General features: G+C 35.9%; 1 protein-coding gene across 2 annotated transcripts in view; it reads left to right on the forward strand.

Moving 5' to 3' along the window:
• The window catches only part of LOC110676026, a 217,585-nt gene that overhangs the window by 46,267 nt on the left and 148,208 nt on the right, over positions 1-23,110 (forward strand). For both annotated transcript variants that reach the window (XM_021842385.1, XM_021842386.1), the window contains one exon: positions 8,732-9,214. In XM_021842385.1, coding sequence (XP_021698077.1) covers positions 8,732-9,214 — 483 coding nt within the window. The remainder of the gene's footprint in view (positions 1-8,731; positions 9,215-23,110) is intronic.

Genomic DNA, 23,110 nt, shown 5'->3' on the forward strand with positions numbered 1-23,110 from the left:
GAAAATCCCATGAAAATCACGTTTTCGACGCATTTCAGCCCATACAAAATGTATGGAAAAAATTTCACCGATAGAATATTTTAAAACCTTCCGATTATGAAAATATAGAGCAAATACTGATTTCTAGCGAGAAAAAATCCGATGTACATTCGATTTTTATAATCGTCTGGTTCAGACATAGCGTGCCCTCCTCTGTTTCTAGCATATACGAACAGCGACAAAAAATGGAATTTGAACAATATATGCCGATTGTGATCAGTGTGGTGTTTCTGACGATGATCAATCACGTGACGAATGCATGGTTAAGAGAATTTTGAAACTGGTATAACTAAAAATGGGTAAATATTTAGAAATAAGCTTATTCAGCAAAATGGTAGTGAATATATTAATGGTACGGTGTGCCCGGCGGTTAACGCACAGTTTTTCAGATAAATCAAGCTGAGGGTCGTGGGTTCGAATTCCACCGGCCGAGGATCTTTTCAGATTTAAATTTTTTCTCCTTTTTCCTGGGCATAAGGTATCTTCGTGTTTGACACACGATAATACACATGCAAAAATGGTCAATCAGTTAATAACTGTGGAAGTGCTCATAAGAATACTAAGCTGAGAAGCAGACGTAACGTCAGAGAGAAGAAGAAGAAAATGGTAAAGGTGCACTTTGTAAAATTTATTCCTTTTCAACTGTTATAGTTTTTCTGAAAATATTGTCTATTCTACTATTGGTGAACATTTGCCCCACCTTACTCTACAGCACATGCATCGTTCGGTGCTTTCCCCCAAAATCCATGCTTCTTGTTTCGCTCCTGGTGAGAATTACACCCTTTTCATGAATCCAGATCCGCATTTCTGACAGCTTCCCGATATTTTTAGTTCCATAAATGTCGGCCCCCGTCCTGCTCGAGTTGCAAGCCATGGTTTATTATTTCGCCCGGAGATTTATTATAACATACAAACAAATAGCGTGAGCAAAATATCCCCATTTTCGTACGTTTCACTGGCTCTGGTGCACTGCACGCTGAGCTGCCACCGGAGAACGATCGCGAAACAGGAATGAAATTGGCGATGGATTGGTACGGGAAACCGAAATCTTGATTGAAAACTAGGGCAAAGGTATCACGGCTGGATGCTGCCTTTACTTGGGCTATTGCTGTTGCTGATGATGATGATGATGATGATGTTCAAGTTGGTATACGATGAAACATTCCAATTTTCCCTGGTGTACCTCGTTCGCCATTGAGGGTATGCGATATTTTGAATGTTTCAGTAAAATACCACACAGCCGAAAAAAAAAAACATATAATTGCGCAAAGTTGGCACCATGTAATCTAAAACCTTCTATATGCTTTTGATGTGCTTTCTGTATAGTGAAGGTTAGAGCGATTATTTGTGCCACACCTTACTAATGTTTAATAACTTGTTTTCTAAAATGTGGACACCACACAATTTTGAATTTCAAATGTTTATATCAAGGTTTTAACCAATGACGGACTAGCTAATGTTCGACTGATCTTCGTTTTTTAATTAAATTTATAAAGTTTACGAAGACGAATCGTGCAAGCAAACAATTCTTTCCCATATTCAAACTCCCAATGTTCCCTGAAAGTGAGAGTGCAGAGGACTTAACGGCTTTAAGGAGCAAGTAACACATCAAAATTGGTCTCATGCTCATGCTCAATTTCGAACATAAAATTGAAAAAAAAAATCTAGATAAATTGATTGAAATATCATGAGCAGAAAACATTTTGATCTTCGATTATTTGTAATCAATCGACAATTGTCACCGTCAAATGGAAAAAGTCGGCGACGAAACTAAAAGAAGCATCGTAATTGTCACTCAACCAGCGTCGGATGACGATTTGCCGCAGAGATCCGATCCCATAGGCTCGGCGTCATGACGAAAAAATACGATTCCTTCGTTACGGGTGAATCTTCGTTCGGGAGTACTGAGCCGACTAAAAATACACAGCTAAAAATATGTTGTAAATTTAAGTTTATTTTCATGCACATATTTGGAGCATCAAAATAAACGTAAATTTCAACGACCAATCCATTATTTTTCAATGGAATTCACTTTAAATTTACACGATCATGTAATATTCAATCATTTTTAGTTGATAATTGAATGTACATTAATTTAAATTTACATGATACTGTAATAACACACGAATTTGATTTATTTTTACAGTAGACTTCAGTTTACATCACATTGAAAATTAAATATTTTTTTCTGTGTATGAATCGTGTCTTCGACAGAGGGCCCAGATAGCCGTAGCGGTAAACGCGCAGCTATTCAGCATGACCATGCTGAGGGTCGTGGGTTTGAATCCCGCTGGTCGAGGGTCTTTTCGTAAAGGAAATTTTCTCGATTCCCAGGGCATAGAGTATCTTCGTACCTGCCACACAATATACACAAGCAAAAAATGGTCAATCGGCAAAGAAAGCTCTCAGTTAATAACTATGGAAGTGCTCATAAGAACACTACTCTAAGAAGCACTCTTCGACAGATTAAGAACATTTTTTTGAAAAAAATGAAGCATAAACAAAATAACAAAACACAACTGAAATCGAACAAACGATCTCTGAGTCGTCAACTCCACGCGCTTACCATGGAACTATTTGAGAGTCATGAGGAGAGCGAGTTCATTTGCCAATATAAGCAATTATGTGATGGCATTCGTTGGTTGGTGCGAAGTAAGCGAATATACAGTAAACGCCTTCTTCTTGTGTGTGAAGGTAGTAAGCGGAATGAAGAAAAACTTGCTCGTTGACGATTTTGGATTGAAGTTAGTCGTGCATTCTTTCGTCGAAGACGAGACGACGACCTGCCAGAGTTATTATACTGGATGACGATGTCTTATTTTATTTCGTCATCGCTCTGTGACGAATCTGACGATTGCGTGCCCTGCCAGTGACTTCTACGATTTTGAAGGATTAGATTTAAAATATCTTCAATAAAGTTTCGAGTTCAATGGTTATTTGCGGTTGTCTTAAAACTGTTGTAAACTTAATGTTTTAGAACTATACGAAACATTTTTTATATTTCGGTCGTTATTCTCAGTGTTAGAAATTCCTTGTATCGTTTCGTTTCGTATCGAACTGAAATATATACATATCGCTTACCCTTATACCGCCTTTAGTACAAGCAACGTTCATACATACATCCATATAAATACATCCATTCACAAAGACCTCCGCCAATACTCTGAGTACGACAGCAGATGAGATGGGAAGCGGCATCGTGGAAATCATTGCTTTTTTTCTTTGCTTCTTATCCACTTTTCCGATCTGGCGGGACAGGCCTGGTGCTGCGCTTCTTTTTCTTCTTATTATTATTGCCTCTGGTATGGCTCAACCCCTCCCAATGAAGCAGGTATAATTTATTGGAGGGAAAATTGGAAAAGCTTTGACGTTCCGACATGCGACATTATCTCTTCCTCTTGATCTCGTGCTGTGGTTTATTCTTTTTTTTTTCATTTTTTTTCTTCTGGGAAGATGCTGCAACGCCAGGTAGATACAAAGGTACTTGGCAGTTTGATTTTACGTGGTGAAGAACGAATTTGAGACCGGTTGATTGTTTGAGTGATTGGCGACCGGGTCTAAAAAGTAGACAAAATGATGAATAGTAGATGAACTTTTGCCACATTGTTTTGTCAGGGTCATGTCATTGATTTGAACAAGGTGAAGTAGTGAAATGGCATACTTTTCGAGTCTGTGGTCATTGAGTATCAATGGAATATCATACCGTTAACTCATATAGGCCTTAGTGACAGAAAAAAAATACTTAAAATCTCACCACTCAGCGAATACTTAACGGATTTCAATTATTTTTCGTCAGTATTCTCGTACAAATATCTAGTTTCTGAAAGTGGTCGAAGGATCTCGGAAATGTTCATGTGGCCGGAGTTACTGCGATGAATCACCGGGTCAGGTCGGTGACAAGTGTTCTGTGCTTCTGTGCCCCTAGAGATAGGCAAATTTCAAGTTACAGATAATTTTCAGATTTGGCTATAATGTGGCCACTATATCAAAGAGTTTTAAGAAAAACGCATCAGCGTAAACCTTTTGATAATCGATTAAATTAAATAATCAACTGCATTTGATTGATCCTATAAATGACCATTTTTGGGTCCCGAGATGCCTCAAATATATGATAAAGTGCACATTTTGTACCTTAACATCTGTATCAAGCCTATAGGAACGCATTTTAGTGAACTATTATGTTCGATCTATATTTTTAGAGATTTGAAACGGTTGAGTACCTAATAAATCTAGGGCCGGTTCTTCAGAGCATTAAGTCCGAGTTGCCTCATCTGGTACACTGTAACCTGTCCGAAACTATTCCTTTATAATGTTGAAAATCAGATCTTAATGATTTATGCAAATTAAAATGATTGCCATTGAAAATAAATAAAGATAAATTGGCATGTCCCAAAAAATCGACTTTTTCTACCCGACTTGACCCAGTAACCCACCGCAATAACTTCGGCTACAGGAGTATTTCCGAGTTCTTCTGGCCACTTCTAGAAACTAGATATGTGGGCCAGTATACTGACAAAAAAAATTGAATCCGTTAAGTATTCGCTGAGTGGTAAGGGTTTTAGCATTTTTGCCTTCACTCAGGCCTATACGGGTTAAATCACCAGTCACCATGCGGCCTCCATTCACCGTGCACATATACAGATTCCCACAGAACATTCAAACCATTTTCACAAATTATTTTTTTGTACGCAAAATAAGATGAAACTGATGAAATGAAGAAGATCTTGTCACAAAGCATTGTGAAAAAAATAGTTTATGTAGTCTAAATTATATTAATTCTACTTTATATTGGGATTTTTTAACATTCTGCACAACACAAATTCACATTATTGTTTAAATGTTAGAGTATCAAATTTTTCATAATTCCAAAAAGTTTTCGTTATAGATACTTCTAGTATGATGTATTTCATCGTATGAACCATAAAGTTTTAGGCAAATTAAATATTTTTTATTGTGTTTCAATCGAAACAATGCACGATGAATGGACCCTTTGCAATACTTATGGTATATATTACCGTGCATTAGTGTAACATAGAACGGTACAAGGCGACCTTAATGTGACATTTGTGAACATCATTTTTGAGTATTTTTTTTTTTGTTGTGCATCACTGATTTTCGATTTTTTTCCCGAATTATATAATAGTTTCACGCTTCGGAGTTAGTTTTTATTCAATTCAATTTGTGAAATGATATATTTTTTGAAGTGCATATTTTTCCTAAATTAACGGTGCATGGTACTAATGCTAATTGACGGTAATTGAGTTCTATCGTTTGCTTTATTTCAGGATGCAATCTTCAAATTAGTTGATAGAACTATAAAAGCCACCGTAAAATACTGATAGATAACACAGCGTAACAAAAATTACATTTTTGCGTGTCTCAAGAATTAAATTATGTGTCTCTATTAGATTTGAGGTTGCTGAATCTGATGCCGTTCTCAGAAATGTACCTACACGTCCAAATGTTTAGCTACAGGCCGTCAAAGTTGTATAAAACACTTGTTTTAATTGATGTTTACATGAAATTTTAAGTTTGAGTCATCGAACTTTTTTGTGATCTAATCCAGCAAGCATAAAAGCATAAAATCGATTTTTCCAACTTGCTTGCAAAATTATGAACTTTGCTGATTAGTATTGCTTTACACATGAAGTTTGAATTCTGTGGCAAACTAAGCATAAAAATGTCATACAAGCTGGGAAACTTGCATGTAAGTTGGCTAAAATAGTAAAATTTTGCATTTTCAACAGCCAATATCTCAAAAACTAGACGTGCTATTATAATTCTGAAAATGGCAATGTATTCAGCAACCATTAGTTAAGCAAATAGCAGTATTTTGATGCTTTAAACAAAAACGTGTTCCGCAGTGTAATAGATGTGCATGAATTTTGCGAACAATTCGCTTGAGGTTATGCCTCCATGAATGCAGCGTTGGAACTAAATATGATTCGGAAAGTGAGAAAACAAGCTTTGAGTCTAATCATAAAATTTTTACACGCCTGAAAATACAGATTACGTTGAAATTTCTTCGTAATCTCAACAGCTGAAGGTATCTGTAACATTCTTGAACAAAATCATAAAGAAAATCTCGAAAATGGTTCGACCGGGAATCGAATTCCTTAACTACTGATCAGGAAGCAGGCTTTCTACCACTAAGCCAGCTTTCACTGCTTGCTAGTGGTGTGGAAAAACTGAAACAAAAGGAGCTCATGCCTGCCAGAGCAGCTGTCAAACGATTTTACAGAAGTTCGATAAACATAAAACTGCTACCGATCTGTTCGTTGGTATTTCACTGGGTTTAGTTTTTTTTTGTTTCATGGATTTTTTTCAATAAAATAGTAGATTTAACGGATTTTGTCGGTAAAATAGCAGATTTCACAAGAAAATCTGTAATTTTGCTGTTTACAGTTCAAATTCGATTATTTATTCTAAGTATGGATGTTGAGGTGTTTTTGAACATTTTTTCCAGTCTGATATAGCCCTATTTTCTCAATACTTACTTTATCCTATGGGATATTTGTGCCTATTTTTTCATTAGTATAATTTCTATTACAATAATGACTTATACCCTGATGTTTCTTGTTAAGTTACATTGTCATCCTCAATCCAAGTGGTAATTCTTAACGATTTTCAGACCCTCTTTTCCCTCGTTTTCCCCACTGGGACCGAGCCTGCTTCTCAGCTTAGTGTTCTTATGAGCACTTCCACAGTTATTAACTGAGTGCTTTCTTTGCCAAAGTTTTAATTTTCGCATTCGTATATCGTTTAGCAGGTACTATGATACTCTGTGCTCAGGGAAGTCAAGGAAATTTACATTACGAAAAGATCCTGGACCGACCGGGAATCGAACCCTGATACCTTCAGCCTGGCTTTGCTTCGTAGCCACGGACTCTAACCACTCGGCTAAGGAAGGCCCCAGTATGATTCTTAGAATAATATTTAATTTCATATGGCGCGCAACTATGGCAAAGCTCTTTTCCAAGTATTTAGAAGTCATTAGCTTATAAAGTTCTAATAATACTTTAAGTTTTGATATCTTTTCAGAACGTGGAAAAATGATTTAACATTGAAAAATAAAATTTAAAACAGTTGAGCTAGGAATACATTTCATATCAATTATTAGGGATTTGGTTTTGTTTGAACCAATGACACCATTTTTGCAAATTCATTGTGTTATTTGGGTTATCTGTTTTCAGCTACTTAGAGTAAAGGTAGTGAAACAGTAAAAATATCTATGAAATATGAAGCCCGGCTCAAACGCTCAACCAACAAGCAGCAGCATGCTGTCATTATAAAGCTTTTTTTCTTTCCTATCATCTGGGTAAAACAGCGTGGGTGGCAACCGTCACCATCGTCGTGGGTAAAAGCTTCCTCCCGATTCCGCAATTCAAAGTCGGAAAGCGATCATGAAACGACGTCATTTGGGGTGGGGGTGGAACGCCTACACCCACACGTTGATAAGCATACCGGCCCGGCCTGCCTGTCTGCCCGTTTTTGCTGCTGCCTTCGGGTGTTTCTACAATATAAAAAAAGAAAAACCTCGTGGTAAGCGCTTGGCAGGAAGAACCCAGAGCCGAAATGATTAAGGGCTCTGCCAACCGGCGCACAGTGGGACGTGTCTTTAAATTGGCGGTCAAAACGTTTAGTGACATTTCAAAACAAAGGTGTCCTCGGGACATGTTTCATAAAATAGGATCCCGAGAAACGGTATGTTATAAATGGACTTGGCAGCCCCTTTGCAAAAGAATAAAAGAGCACATTGATTTTAACCACTTTTAGTTATTTCGACCATAAATCTGATTTTGCCGTAGTATAAGTCAAATTGATTTTTAAAGTGAAAAATATCCTATTTCAATAGTGAATACGAAGTCAAAAGTATGCTGAACAAAATTGTTCAAAACTAAAAAAAAACTACTAAAACTTTGCTAAAATATCCACTTTTTCAAAATTAAATTATGATTACTCGGGATGCTATTTCAAGAGTGTATCTCGAAAACACCTCTAAAATGCTTATAAATGGTTTTGATTGTCTATTTTTAGTTGCGTCCAACTGTGCGTCGGTGTGTTGTAATGCGGGAGGAAAATGCTGATGGGGGTGCGGTGACAAACAATTCAATTACGTCATTATGTGCATTGAAGTAACCCACATTAATTCTCATGCCTTAGGGATTTTTGATCCGCTCGTGACACATGCTTTCCTTTTTTCTTTGACGCGCTACACTTGTTTTGTTGACGGGAAATTTGCTCTTCTTATGCGATTGATGTAGAAGGTATATTAATAGACTCGCAGTAAATTTACGGGTTTGAAAAATATTCCACTGCTGACGCTGTCTTTGTTGGGAATAAAGTGATAGATAGGATATTAGTTGTACTGTACAAATTTGATTCGAGGTTGTAGTACAGCCAATACTTTATCATGAGTAAGTGATGAACCACGCTTGTTATAATGGTTGTTATAGCAAAACACAGACAAAAAATATTCCGATACAATCTTATCTTGAATGCTTTAGGAAAAAACATGACTCGGCTGTCAACTACTGTAGAATGAGATGGATTTGGACAAGAATTTTGAAAGTTAATCCTTTGAAGAATGTCGTTACTTGCGAAAGGCAGTAAACAACACTGCCTTCTTACTGATTTAAGACTTTCACTAATACAAAGAATTTGTTTTCCCTTTTTTTCTCCTCATTTGCAGGGTCAATGTTCAGCCGGTACACTGCCCGTGGCCTGGATAGACGAAGGTCCTGGTCCACCGCGGTGTCCACCGCCATGCTCGGCTAAGTCTAATAATAAAAATAGTAATTATAAGGCAACCCATATTGATAATACTAAATATAGCATGGAGAACCGGTTAAATGATAAACAACAGTGCCTTGACTATTTGGGCGACAATGAAGAGAGTCCAGCACAAATTTGTAAAAAATCGCCGTCAGATATTGCGACCAAGTTGAAAACGTTACGTTTAAGACATTGTTGTGAACGTACTGTTGGCAGCGCGCTGCACAACGAAGCGCACGCCAGAGTGTTGAGCGGTGGTTCAGACTGTATTAGGATGCTGAGTGACCTGCTGGAGACGGACGCGCTGGCCGCCAGGATCACCTGCGAGTTCACCGAGGTGCTGGTGCGGTACGACTGCGGACAGCCGTACTCGATTATCCACCACTGCGAGGACTGCAAGGTAAGTCAATTCTGTTTGAATATTCTGTTATATCAGTTTATTGAACATTGAAGGCAATGAAGCCAGATACCACGATGCGATCGAACAGCGCAGCGCTCTGAAAAGGGCACTGCAATACGCATGAGCGTAAGCAGAGTCTATAGCTCATTACCACAGGCTTCTAAATGAAGTTTCACTCAATACGTGTTTACCAAGTAATCGGAATCGCAGATGTCTGAAGCTGGACAATTATATATCATATATTCCGTTATCGGAATCACAACTATCACACACAAATGAGTCACCACGATGATTATTTTCCATTTGATAGTTAAGTCGGCAGTGGCCAGTCAACGCCCTGGCCAAGAGAATGCAATTCTGCTTTTGACAGATTTGTTAAATACTTCACCACCCTTGGAGTTGGCTCAGCAATGTGCAATATTGTTCGAAGACACGACTCCAAACTATTCCAATATTGCTTGTGCTGAGTTGCCGCCCAAGAGTTTATCTGAAGCTTCACCCAGCACTTCGAAATTGGAATAGCCGAGTCAGGGCCAATAAAGTCATGTGATGCTTCATCACGAGCTAGCTCATCAGTCAATTCATTGGCAGCTATGGAAGAATGGCCAGGTACCCATACAAGGTTTAAAAAGTGGACTGAATTCAGTTCCTCAATCTGAGTTCGACATGCGATAACAAGATTCGGCCTTGAGTTGGCCGAAGCAAAAGCTTCTATAGCAGCCTGGCTATCTGAACAGAAGTATATGACTTAACCCATTATGCTCTGTTGACTTGCTGATTGCGCTCCACACATAAGAGCAAACATTTCCGCTTAAAAAACAGTGCAGTGTCTACCAAGTGAGTTAAACTGATCCAGCCTTAGCTCACGAGAATATACATCTGCACCAGCTCTACCTTCAAGAAGGGAGCCATCAGTATAACATACTATATTGTTTGTTAAAGGAAGCACACAACTAGACAACGGACAAGCATGCAACGCCCAGTGGCTAAGTCGGAAGGCATTCCTCATGAAGATTTTCAGCCTGAGGCAGGAATCGACCCCACACCCCTTGGACCGATGCGAGTCATGCTCGGTAACACTAACCACACGATCACGAAGCCCCCATACTTGGATTTACCAAAGGTTCGCCGGCATTGACAGAAGGCCATGCAAGCTTTTTTATTCTAAAATCAATGTGAGGTGTCCAGGAAAGTTTATAATCTAGAACGACTCTGATATACTTAACCTGATCAGTCACATTAATCTCAGTGCCAAAAACACATAAAGATCGAATTCCATCGCGGTTTCGTCTTTCCTCAAAAAGAACAATAGATGTTTTATTCGGGTTAACCGAAAAGCCATAATGGCGACACCAATTTTCGGCTACCTGAAGAGCACTTTGCATCAGGTTGAATAGGGTGCTTATGCACGTACCAACTATCAAAGCTAGATAATCGTCAGCAAATTCATAATTTGGAAAACCGCAATTAATGTGTTGCCACAATAGCGTATCTGCTACAAGATTCCATCAAATTGGTGATTAAATTCCCTCTTGGGGGCATCCCCCAACACCCTATTTCCGAATCGCACTTTGACGCAATGTCGAAAATTCAAAGTTCTTTATCTTTTTTCATAGCTTTATTTCAATAATAAAATGTTATTGAAGTTTGAGTATATGTAACATGGAAGAAAATTATTTGCATTTTCTATTCCGTTTTTGACCAAACATCGTACCAACCAGTGCCATAAGATTCTCAACATCATTTCAATTAAATTTGCAAAAACAAAAAAAGAAAGCCTGCCAAACTTTCACCAGCTTTACAGTGTGCCAAAAATTTTGACTAATAGAGACAGTCATGATATATGCACGAACAGTATTTATTAACATATCAAAAATATCAAAGTTTTTTCAATAAAAAGTCTAATTCCTATATCTGCCCAATAAAAACTAACTTTCGGTGTAGGTACCTTTGAACTGTGTTTTATGTTACTCAAAGTCTTTCTCTCTTATAAGGTGTTTAGGTTTTTTTTTTTAATTATCGCTCTTGTGGATCTGTATGTTTTTTTACCACATATTTCATAGAGAATTCTAGAAGCCTAGCAATTTGCAATGGAACTTTTTCCTCCACGCCTGCTTGGACTCCAAAATATAAAAGATCAAAAATGTAACCCTTTTTGTTATGTATTGCTGTGTGCTGGAACACCAAATTCATTTTTCACAAGGAAGGTAAACTGCCTATATCTGTCTATATATTTGTAACATTCGACAAAAGTAGGAATTGAGTAAATGTAACACGAAGTGTACATTTTATGGCAGTATGGGAAGAAACTAAAATTCTAAAAATTACCAGGAGCTCCAAAGTGTTTATTTGAGGTTGAAAATTTGTACAGCTCATATCGTATATTTGGAGAATAGTTAGAAAATAATTCTGATAGAAATTTCTTTGCTACTACATTATGAGGCTCATACATAATCTGTGACTGTTATGCGGTTACAATTACCAATGTGGCAAAACAACTTGGTAATTTTTTTTTTTTTCGAATTTTCTAGAACAAAATCACAGATTTTAGTAAGTTGATCGAAAGTATATATCATTTGATGACTCTCCACGCTATTAACTCGAAATTGTCAAAAATGTCGAATGTGACTAATATGCAGTTATGGGCAGTAAAGTCAAAGAATGATTTTCTTTGCTTCGTTGGCGGTGATATGGATCGTGATTGTTAAGTATCGTTTGATTAGTTTGTGTTACCGCATTTAAAGCTTAGTTAGACAAGATTTGCACGTTTAATGTAAACAGCAAAAAAATATTTCAAATTATCAATATAAAACAAAATTAGCAACATCTCTTTACAACTGCTGTATTTTTTTCTCTTAAACTACGTGAGTGCTTGAAATTTTCTGACAACTTAGTGATTTTTTTTAAATTTAAGGTCTTTTTGATCTCTTGTCACGCATAAATGAAGGTAAAAAGAGCTTCATTTACATGCTAGACATATTTTAAAACTATTAATTATTAAATGAATCCAACCTGGAGTATATAAATGCATTAGTTTTTAAGTTACCGTTGTTTGAATTTTACAAATTAAGTTTATTACAGTCCTTACTTACTAATTAGTAAACTGTGGATTGATTTTTTTTTTGAAAAGAACGTTATATTCCAATATATTATTTTTTCAATTGAATTACTCATTAAATAATTAATCCAAAATCTGTATGACTTGGAGAGTGGAGCCTCTAATATAATATCTGAGTTGCCTAAGACTATGAAAAAAGCACCAGAATTACCATCAACAATTAGCGATAAGTCTTTTGAGACGTAGTGAATCACTTGTTAGAGAACGTTTAAAGCAAATGATTTATAATGTGATAATTGAATAAAACACATTGGTGCCTAGGGTTTTGTTCTTCTTCGTCGTAAGCGCTACTATTCGTCGTATCAAACTTTAAATGTTTCACAACGGCGGATATTCAAACTTACCTGCAACATAGATTCATTAGCCAAGTGTAATTTTGTGAAAGCTGTTATGGTTTGTACACTTGTACACCAAAAATGCAATAAAACTACTGTATTTAAGTAAATAACTTCAGTTCAATCATCCACTTTGCACTTTTTCACCGAAATCGCATGGACGAACACGATTTGGGAGAAATGCTTAGCGATCGACTGAGCCACACCACTTTCCAACACAAGTTTCTTCCCGTCCCCGTGGGTGACTTACTTCGCCGGGCACTTATTTTCACTATGGAAAACCTTCGTACTTCTTCACTGAAGGATTTCATTCCAATCACACGCCGTAAGACTTCAATAAATCACCAAATTTTACGAAATTTCCTCAACCGCCGCGTATAATTAAGAATGTAAACAAAGTTCAATCCGTCGTACTGAGAAAAAAAGCTTGTGTGCATCAATGTGTGCGCGACGCTCGACGTAAAAATACGATTCCTTTGATTGTGTTGTTTTCGCTGTACTGTGAGCAAATGCCATAATTGTACGGTCAAAAAGAAATGTGTTCATATGTTCGGGCTGAATTTTGATGACGAACAATTAATTTTAAAGGAAATTAGTGTATTCCATCATGCTGAAGGAATGGAGGGAGATGCCCGTAGATCTATATATTCTAGTAAACCATTTTATTATAGCGTTGATATGTTGTGTTTTAAACACTCAATACACACAGTGAGCCGTAAGTTGTGAGACGAATCTGGAAACTGATTGCGACGGAGTTGAAAACGATACGACGGATTGAGAATACGGTAAGATGCATTTTCTTTGCATTATTTTCAAAAAGAGATCAAGATTTATCAAAATGTTATTGTACAATGCTAAAGCCGTTTTGAGAAAGAATTGTTTGGCATCGGTTTGTATCGGCATTATTAACTGCAATACTGGGAAAATTGCAGTTCTCACTGATCAATGCTTAATACGATGGATACTAGCACATCACCCTATATGTACATTAGACTGATGCAAATTTTGAAGTTTTTGCTCCCCTATGCTTAACCGATGTTAATTATGATAATAATGATCCTCCTAAATTTTGAGGTGATTCGGAAGAAATTTGGCTGTGCACACGCTATTTGAAGTTTGTATGGAGATTACTGTGGAAAACGCCAATTTTTTGTGTTCAGCTCTCTATCTCTTCGTCATAATATTTTATGGAAAAGTGAACAAATTCTTTTTATGTGAAATCCTCCTAGCTACAACTTTGCTGAAGACCACATTTCGATGGGACGTAAGGATAATTTGTTGTGCTAGAGTTCGTATCCTTCGACAGATACGTGTATTTCAACTTCAACGGTAAGGCCATCTTAAGTGTCGTTTACTAGACTCGTCTCAGGGATTTGATTTCTAGAAAACTTACACGTTTACAAGCAGATAAAAAAACATTCTGAATGTAACTTTGAGCGGCAATGGTATAGTGACTAGTGTAGCCTAAATGCTTACTCAAAATTTATTCGCGATAAATCGGTTAAATTTTGTAATTCAGACGGATGCGAGTCCCATAATCGTATCTGGAACTGATTTGGAGGTATGTTAAGTACAGACTATATTCTTGAACAGATTATCATTTCAATAATTTGATTTCCCCAGTTGTAACTTAAGGGGCGAACCATTAATTACGTAAGACAATTTTCGGGGTTTTTCAACCCCCCCTCCTCCCATGGTAATATTTTTTGTAAGAAAATTAAAAATAAATTGTGTGACGCGTAAGAAATCTCAAACCCCCCCTCCCCCCATAAACCCTAACATAATTAATGGACAGCCCCTAAGGCAATATTCCAAAATTTCCTGCAGGAGTTCTAAAAAATCATTCTACTGCTCTTAAAAAAAAAATCATTAGAGGATTTTTCCAGGAAGACCTACGAGAACTCCTATGCCAATCATCCTTTCAGGAATTTTTATATGCATTCCTTCGTGGATTCATCCACGTTTACCCTTGTAATTTCTCCTTAAATTCCTTCATGGATTTTCCGAGGAAATATATTAAATACTTTTCCAGGAATACCTCTTTAAATTTTATGAAGCTCAACCGAAAAAAATCTCTATATATTTCTCTATCATTTCATGCCGTTCTTTCAAACAATTAATCGTGCAATTTTTTGTAATAAATTCTTCCACAAGAGCCTTGGAGTTCTTTTAGAAAACATTATGAGAGGCCATGAAAGGTTGCTTTCAAACTTAATTACATTTTATCAGATGTTACGTTGGGATTTAATTTTGAAATATCTTCCGGTTCTTTTAAAAGGTTTCACCAACAATTTCTGACAATTGTTCTTGAACTTTTTTAATATTTTTGGGTAAATTCTTTGAAGACATCTTTGGAAAATTTGTGAAAAATCTCTGGAATAATTCCAGAAGGAATTCTCTGGTTTTAAACCAAACGATAATTTTGAATCTCTAAAAATAAACAAAGGAGAAAATAGTAGTTTAGATCTTGAAGATGTTATAAACGGGGTCGGTTGTAAAATCATTGCACACAATCTTGGAGTATTCATGATTTTCTTGAAAAATTTCTTACAGAATATTTGCAAGATCTCATGATGGAATCTCTGAGATAACTTCTAGAATTATCCTTGAAAAATTCTAAGTTTAATTTTTTAAGGTATCTTAAACGAAATCCTTAGAAAGTTCATAAAAATTACAAAATTTACTTCTGAAGAAATCTTTTTAGTTCATTTTGTAATTCATTTGATGTAAACCATGAGCAAATTTATTTTTAAGGCATTGCTTTCATCAAGAAGCTCAAAATCAATCCCGATCTTAAAAAAAAAAAACAAAATTTAGGAAATTTCAAATTTTATTAGAATATACGTAATTAAAGCTGCATACTAATCATTACTATCCAGAGCTACTTCACCAGCCCTCTTCATAATTTTCAGCATACTCATATATTTCTGAACAAGAATTTAGAAATTAAGATCGGTAGACTCATTAATTGACATTTTTGCCATCAAAGCACTACAATAAAATATCAACGTGAGTTCCATCACTTTATTCATAATTCAACATGAGTTATTTGTTCATCAACAGTCAATTTCACATTAGCGCCTTACATTTAGAGGGCGCATAGTGGCCGCACCCCATACAAATGTTGGTCAAAAGTACAAATCTCATCCAAATCGTTCAACAATCCTTATCCATAGACAAAACAAGAAAATCGGTTTAAACTGAACACATTTATTTATGTTACTTAATAAAACCGTATCAACATCAAAACTTATTGAAACGTAATTTGTCCACCAATACGAATTATAATATCGTAGGTAAACTTGTTGTCATTTTTGAATTTATTTGGCAACTGATGTTGACAAAAATATACAATCTTGAAAACAAGTCTAATGATTTGATGGTCTAACTCACTGTTTTTCAAAAATATATATCAATAATATCATATCTTGGCGCAAGAATGCGCAAGAGAAGCCAAATCGAATACTATAGGCAAATATTTTTAAAGCTCAGCGAGTAGAAAAACCGTCAAAAAAGAGGTTGGGTTGAGAACGAATCTATGACAGAAAGTCGAAAGAAAAAAGGTCGAAAGGACAGAAGGTCGAAAGACAAAAGGTCTAAAGAACAAAAAATCGAAGAACAAAAAAGAAGGGACAAAAAGTCGAACATCTTTTTTCAAACAAGGAAAAATTTCTCACCAAGTAAATTATTTTCGACCTTTTGTCCTTTCGGCCTTTTGTCTTTCGACCTTTTGTCCATTAACCGTTGGGAACGCACCGTGTGCAGTATAGGAAGGAGCACCCAATTTACACTTTTTATCGGAATAGTTATTTTGTAGACGATCAGAGAGCATAGAAAAACATAATAAGCTTCTTTTCCTACGAAAATGTACAGATCCGGTCAGTGCTCATGTACGATTAGTGGGATAAAATTGGAAAATTGGTGTTTGGCAACATAGGTAATAAACTTCCGGATTCTTTGTTAGTGGTTTAATTTTTTTTTGTGAAACCACGCGTATTGCAAGAATAATGGTTCAAATGATTATGCCAATGGAAAATAGTTCAATAATCGATTGATTATTACCTAATTTTTGGGTTGAAAAATTGAATTTTGGACGTAAACAAACATTTTCAGTGACATTTCTTTCATTCTTCCCCAGTGACCTATGATGGTGGCACATTATATTTGCCTACGTTTGTGATACATTGAGGCGTTAATGATCATTTTAAAGCTTGATTTCTTTCACAAGACTTGAAAAATTGCATAATTTCTCAATATGATCCATATTACACACCTGTTGACATGCTCAAATACTGAATGTGTCAAAAACGATTGAACACACCTTAGAAAATAGAGAGTTATGCCAATTATTTCGATGGAGATCGGTTGTGCTAGAGTTGGTTGAGATTTAGTACAGAAACAGCGTTATCAAAAGAACAATGTCCACGAATTTTGAAAAAAATAAAATGAAAGGGTCAATTTTGGCTAACATCTTTACAGCTCACATGATGTGAAAAATCAGAATATACACCAATCAATCTGAAACTTTGGAAAATTTATATTCAGTACTAAAGAAAGCCTTTAAAATATCAGGGAAATAGTTTAAAACCTATTTTTTAACATTTGGTCAGCTTTGGGCCGCTGAGCGGCGTTCACCTTAATTTTGGGTTCCGGGTCATTTGGCTGAATGCCGTTTGTCCGAACGCCATTTGGCCGAAAGGGTCATTTGGCCGAACGCCATTTGGCCGAATGCCGTTTGGCCGAAATTGAAAACAAAAGTGAACTACAGTTAGCATGGATTTATTATGAATTTCAAAGAACTTATTCAGCTTATTCATAAAAATAGGAAATATCATCATTGATATACATAAGCTTTTCAGTGTTGGTTGAAGAAGCAGTCAGAGCTGAAAGAAGAAAATCCTAAATGTAAGCAGTTGTTCAATGCTATGTTAGTGGCAATAGCCACCAACAGATGTTTTGGCATCGCGTTTGTAGTTAACTATTGACAGTAACTGAAACAGTTTAAAACTTATTCGTCCTTCTGCTGGATCGGCTTGCTTCGATCCCTCGAATCATATATGTCATAGTTCTGACATCAACAAGTCTTGGCTTCTTCTTTTCACAACGGAAAACAGTGTACTTATTTGACGTAAGTGTTCACCAAGTCGTTTATTGCTATATTCAAGAAACGGTGCAGTGTTCAGTTCCCAAGTTGTAATTTTAATCTTGGATGAGAATGACATTTCATCTACACTCTTAAAAATAATGAAAATCATTCCGGACGTAATTCTCATCATGACTGAATGGCACATTATGTAAGTGATGAAATGACGTAAAAATGGATTCTGAAAGATGTATTGAAAGAAAAATGTTATTTTACATGATGAAGGACATGAAAACTATGCCGCTATGATTGACATTTCCCGAATCAGACACCATCGTATTTAAATTTTTTTTCCTATGATCATACAATATGCCAATGACCATACATAATGCCGTCTTTCGTGCCATATGTAACAATAGTGCCTGTTTAGAAGAAAAATAGCACTGCTGAAGATTTTCCGTTATGATTGAGATAAATAGCTAATTATTGGGAGGTTTGATTTGAAAACGGCCATCGACGAAGTAGGAACAATTAAAAGAACAGTACAACTGATTGAATGAATATCTTGGTCTTTCCATAGTTAGTCGAATAAGCTCTGAATTTAAGAAAACATCCAACATTTGACCTTACATCGAACGATTTATACAGAGCGAAAACAATATTTTGAAGCCTCATAGATCGATAAAAACAATTGATTGTTCTAAAATGATCATTGCAAAAAAAAAACCGCTCCACTAAACATCTTTGAAATAGTTGCATCAATTTATGAAAATATGTTTGATTTGTTTGCACCATTGCAATTTTTTTTTTTTCAAATAGTTTGTAAATGATTGCAGTATTGTGAAAAAATATTTCTGAACTTCTCAAATGAATCTACCATGAATGTTCAAATAAATTTTCTGAATAGAAATCGAAGCAATTCATAAATAAATGTTAAATGCAGGCTTGAATTAAATCATGAGAAAATTTCTTAAACAGTTGTTGAAAACGCCTTGAACACCGTGTTTCCTATTTCTACCTATCAAGTTCTTTGACAGAAACTTGGGGAGTTCCATGAAGAATTTTCAAGGAGCTTTTCAAAATCTGTTGCGGATTTTTCACGATACCTTTGAAATAAACACCTGAACGATTCGTAAGTTTTTGGTTGGCTTCTAAATTTCTCCTTTACAGAATAAAAACATAAGATCTTCATACAATATTGCGATGTTGATAGCTGTGTAATAAAAGTTGGTCGTTGATACTTACTACAAGTTGGTCGTTTGTTCAGAGTTGAGAGAATAAGTGACGATCTGAAAATTTATAATTATAAATCATTTGTTCACATCACCACCCCATGTGTTTGTAAAATGACCCGAATGAAAGTCACAACCGACACGGTCTCCATTGACAGAATACGCTCGAGCCAACAAGATCAAGCTGTATAGAAAGAACTCTGGGTGGAAAAGCGAGTATAGTATGTAGTAGCAGCCAGAAAACAATCCCATAAAAATTCATTCGTGACGTGATGTCACAAAACACTTCCTTCCTTTCGGAATTTACCACCCACTATGTGCGGATCGTTCTAGTTAGTTTGCTCCTTCGAATGGATGGATGGATGGTTGCTTGCGTTTCGTTCCATTCCATTCGATTCCCTTCGTTAATGTTTGTTGCTGCTGGGGGAGTTGAGAAGAAAAAGAACGAGGATAAACTTTTCATTCGGTATCAATACAAGTATAGCCACCCATACACGTACATTTGGTTCAACAGCTCCCATAAGTGAGTGACGGACACGGGCCAAAGAAAATGGACTAGCTGCCAGGACTAGATATTTTCCAGCTCTAAAACGGACATGATTCAAACGGAGGAGTGAATGATAGACATTTTCCCATCCCAACCATTGCATTGCAATTTGAGGGATTCGAAATAAAATGCTGAGCACGGCAATTACGAACATAAGCCTTAACCGCACCGATCAAAGGATGTAATTCTTTTGAAATAATTACATATTAAAAGAACTTATTAAAACGACATTACCACCCCGAAAAAAGAAAGGTTTAAGCGGAACCTTCCGGAAAATCTTGGCCTGTGTATCCATTTCCGATGCCAGTCGGTGCACTAAAAGATTCATCCCACATGACTCGCATACGTGACGTGTTCGCGTGATGGTTGAAAAGAGGTTGAGAAGAAAAAAAAAACTCTAGTGCTAGAAGCTGTTCTTATTACGGCAAGGCATCATCCTTTGCGGTAACCGTCCCACTCCTTTGGCCTTATGAATGGTGCTGTGGACTTTGAGAGCAGGTGGCCTGAAATGAAGGAAACCCGACTTATTGATTTTATATGCGGAGCTGAGAAAACGAGCGGAGATAAAACGTGTAATGTGCTGGCGAAAATATGAGAGCGAGAGAAGAGCAGAGCGCTCAGCTGTATGAGAGTTGGTTCGCTGGATTTTGAGGGTGGTACTCATCGGCAGTGGTGTAGCTAGTGATAATGGGCAGTGCTAAATTATAAAACAATGGTTTTAATAACTTATTTTTGTCATAACTTCGTTAAAAATGAAAAATAATGACTAATGATTGTTCCTTAAATAACTTAGATGTACCAGTTACAGTTGTGTTCAGAATAATAGTAGTGAAAGCCGATTTTCATACAAAATGCTCAACTTTGACATGCTGTAACTTTGTTTTCATATGAGCAATCGGCATGAAATTTTGGCAGTGAACCACAAATATGCTCAAATTCATTATCACAACATTTGAAAATTTTCACACTACCGGCTAAAAAGTTAAGCACCAGGTGAAATCGCTCAAAATAATAGTAGTTTTTCTTTTGTAAATTTTTGTTCAGCAACAATTTAGTAAAAAATTGTTATGTCTATACATTTAAAGCATGGGTGGAAATGGTTGAAACGATGTGAAAAGAAAAATTCTAAAACACAAAATACAGCAGATATTTAAATTATTAAAACTACTATTATTTTGAGCGATTTCACCTGGTGGAGCAAATTTTAGTTATTATTTTTAATTTTTGAACTATTGTTCCATGTAAAACAATAAGAGGTTTAAGTATTAAACAATTTCATTCCATCCTTTCATATAAAGAAAATAAATCTAAAGTGAACAATTCACGCTGTACTTTACTTAAAGACTTACGTCACATATTTGGTCTCTTAAGCAGTGCAATATTATAGCTTTTGGGAAGTTTTTAACCAAAGATCGAAAGATAATGTAGCTTAGTTATTGATCAAGGAAAAACAAAGAGAGTCTCTCAATGTTAGACAGGTCCTTTTGATAGGTTACGGAACACGTTTTTGTCTCAAGCATAAAAATACCGCTAATAATTAAAGGTTGCTGAATCCACTGCCGATTTCCAAAATATCATAGCACGCCTAGTTTTTGAGTTATTGGTTGTTGAAAATGCTAAATTAGACGATATCAGCCAATTTGCCACAAAATTCAAACATCATGTGTATAACAATACTTATCAGCAATATTTTCGATTCTCAAAAGTTAATTTTTAGATGATTTAGAAAAGTATTGTATTTTGCCATATAAAAGAAACGAAAAGTTTTGTATGGAGACTGCAATCATCATTCTATATTGCTTGCTTGCTGGATTAGATCTCAAAACAGTTTGATAAATTAAACTTTAAATTTCGTGTAAACATTAATTAAACCAGTATTTTATACAACTTTGGTGACTTGTAGCTAAAAATTGTGAGTGTTGTGATATTTTTGAGAACGGAGATTTAGTGACCCCAATGAATAGGAAATCCAGCAAACATGGGACTGACATGCGTTTATGGGCAGTATAGCCATAACTGGTATACACACAAACCACATGTGAATACTGTTTCAAAGTTTCTGCGGCAAAGTTTCTCCATATTAATCCCAAAGTCATGTCTAGAAAGATAAAAATGATTAGACACATCAATTTTAGACACATGGTGCCTTTGGCAAAGTTGTTTCATATTTTTTAGACATTTTTTTCTCAGTGATATGAAATTAGGGTGGCCCACATGGTTTACGAGATCAAAATACAGTAAGGACCCGATTTTGTCAGCCCCTCGATGAATTTTAGGCTGACAAAATGGGGAACCTGACAAAATCGGGTCATTTTATTTTGTTCCTGTTTTTAAAATTTTGACGTGTTACATGGAATTTTAAGAGGGCAATGGACATGGGCGTAGCCAGTTTTTTTTTACCCCTCCCTTATATTAGTAATATCGATTTTTTCACTTCTAATAAAAGGCATTGCCATTGCCTCCTTTGGCTACGCCCATGCGTGCATGACATCAAACATCATTATTAATTTTAATGTAAACGTGGTAAAACATGACGATAACAATTTTTTGACAAATTTAAAATAGGCTGACAAAATCGGGCCAAAAAGCTGACAAAATCGGGGGTAGACAAAATCGGGGGCAGACAAAATCGGGGGCTGACAAAATCGGGTCAGTACTGTATCAACTTTTTTGTTGACGTATTCAGGTCTATACTATGTTCTTCAATGTTTTAGAACAAAAACAAATTTTGCCGAAGAACCTTATGGTTCGCGAGTCATGATTATTTTAAACAAATAAATTAGGGTGGTCCTGAAAAATCAGTTTTTTCTTGATAACTTTTTATACGATAATTTCTCGCAAAAATTTTGTTGCAGGCACTTTTAGAATTTTTGATTGCACATTTTTTTTTCCGAGAATCTATTGTCCTATTTCTTATTGTTGCAGAGTTATCAGAGATTTTCTTCGAAAAAAATATTGTTTTTAAATGTCGATATCTCTGAAAGACGTAAACGGATTCTCAATCTTTTATCGCCATAAAAAGATTATCTTTTTCTTTGTTCATGGTAAAAAAAACTGTGTGGACGTTTTTGTTTGAAAAGATTAACAAAATTTTGAAAATATAAAATATATTAAAACTAAAATCGTCCATAACTTGAAATATAACCGAGATAGCACATCAATGGATACAGCAAAAATGTGCAAAATTGAAAGTTCAGAAAGTGTTTGTGACACAAATATATTCATAAAAAAAAAATCAACGCTTCAAGATATATTCATCGTAAACCATTTTCAGACATTCTAAACCATGTCACGCCGTATGGAGTCATTTCAGTAATATTGGCTATTTAAAGTCATTTGTGCCATTTTAAGCCATTCCACACCATTTTCAGCCATTTAAAGCCATTTTAAGACACTTTCAGTAATTTTAACCCATATTAAGCCTTCAAAACAAAAATCAATCCATTTAAAGCTACTTCAGGGCAATTTAGTTCATTCCAAGACATTTTAAGGTACTTCAAACCTTTTTAAGCAATTTAAAGCCACTCAAAGCCATTCAAAGCCTTGTCAAGCCATTTCAAGTCATTCAAGCCTTTTCAAGC

This window comes from Aedes aegypti, chromosome 2, assembly GCF_002204515.2.
Source record: "Aedes aegypti strain LVP_AGWG chromosome 2, AaegL5.0 Primary Assembly, whole genome shotgun sequence".
In the NCBI taxonomy this organism is placed as follows: Eukaryota; Metazoa; Arthropoda; class Insecta; order Diptera; family Culicidae; genus Aedes; species Aedes aegypti.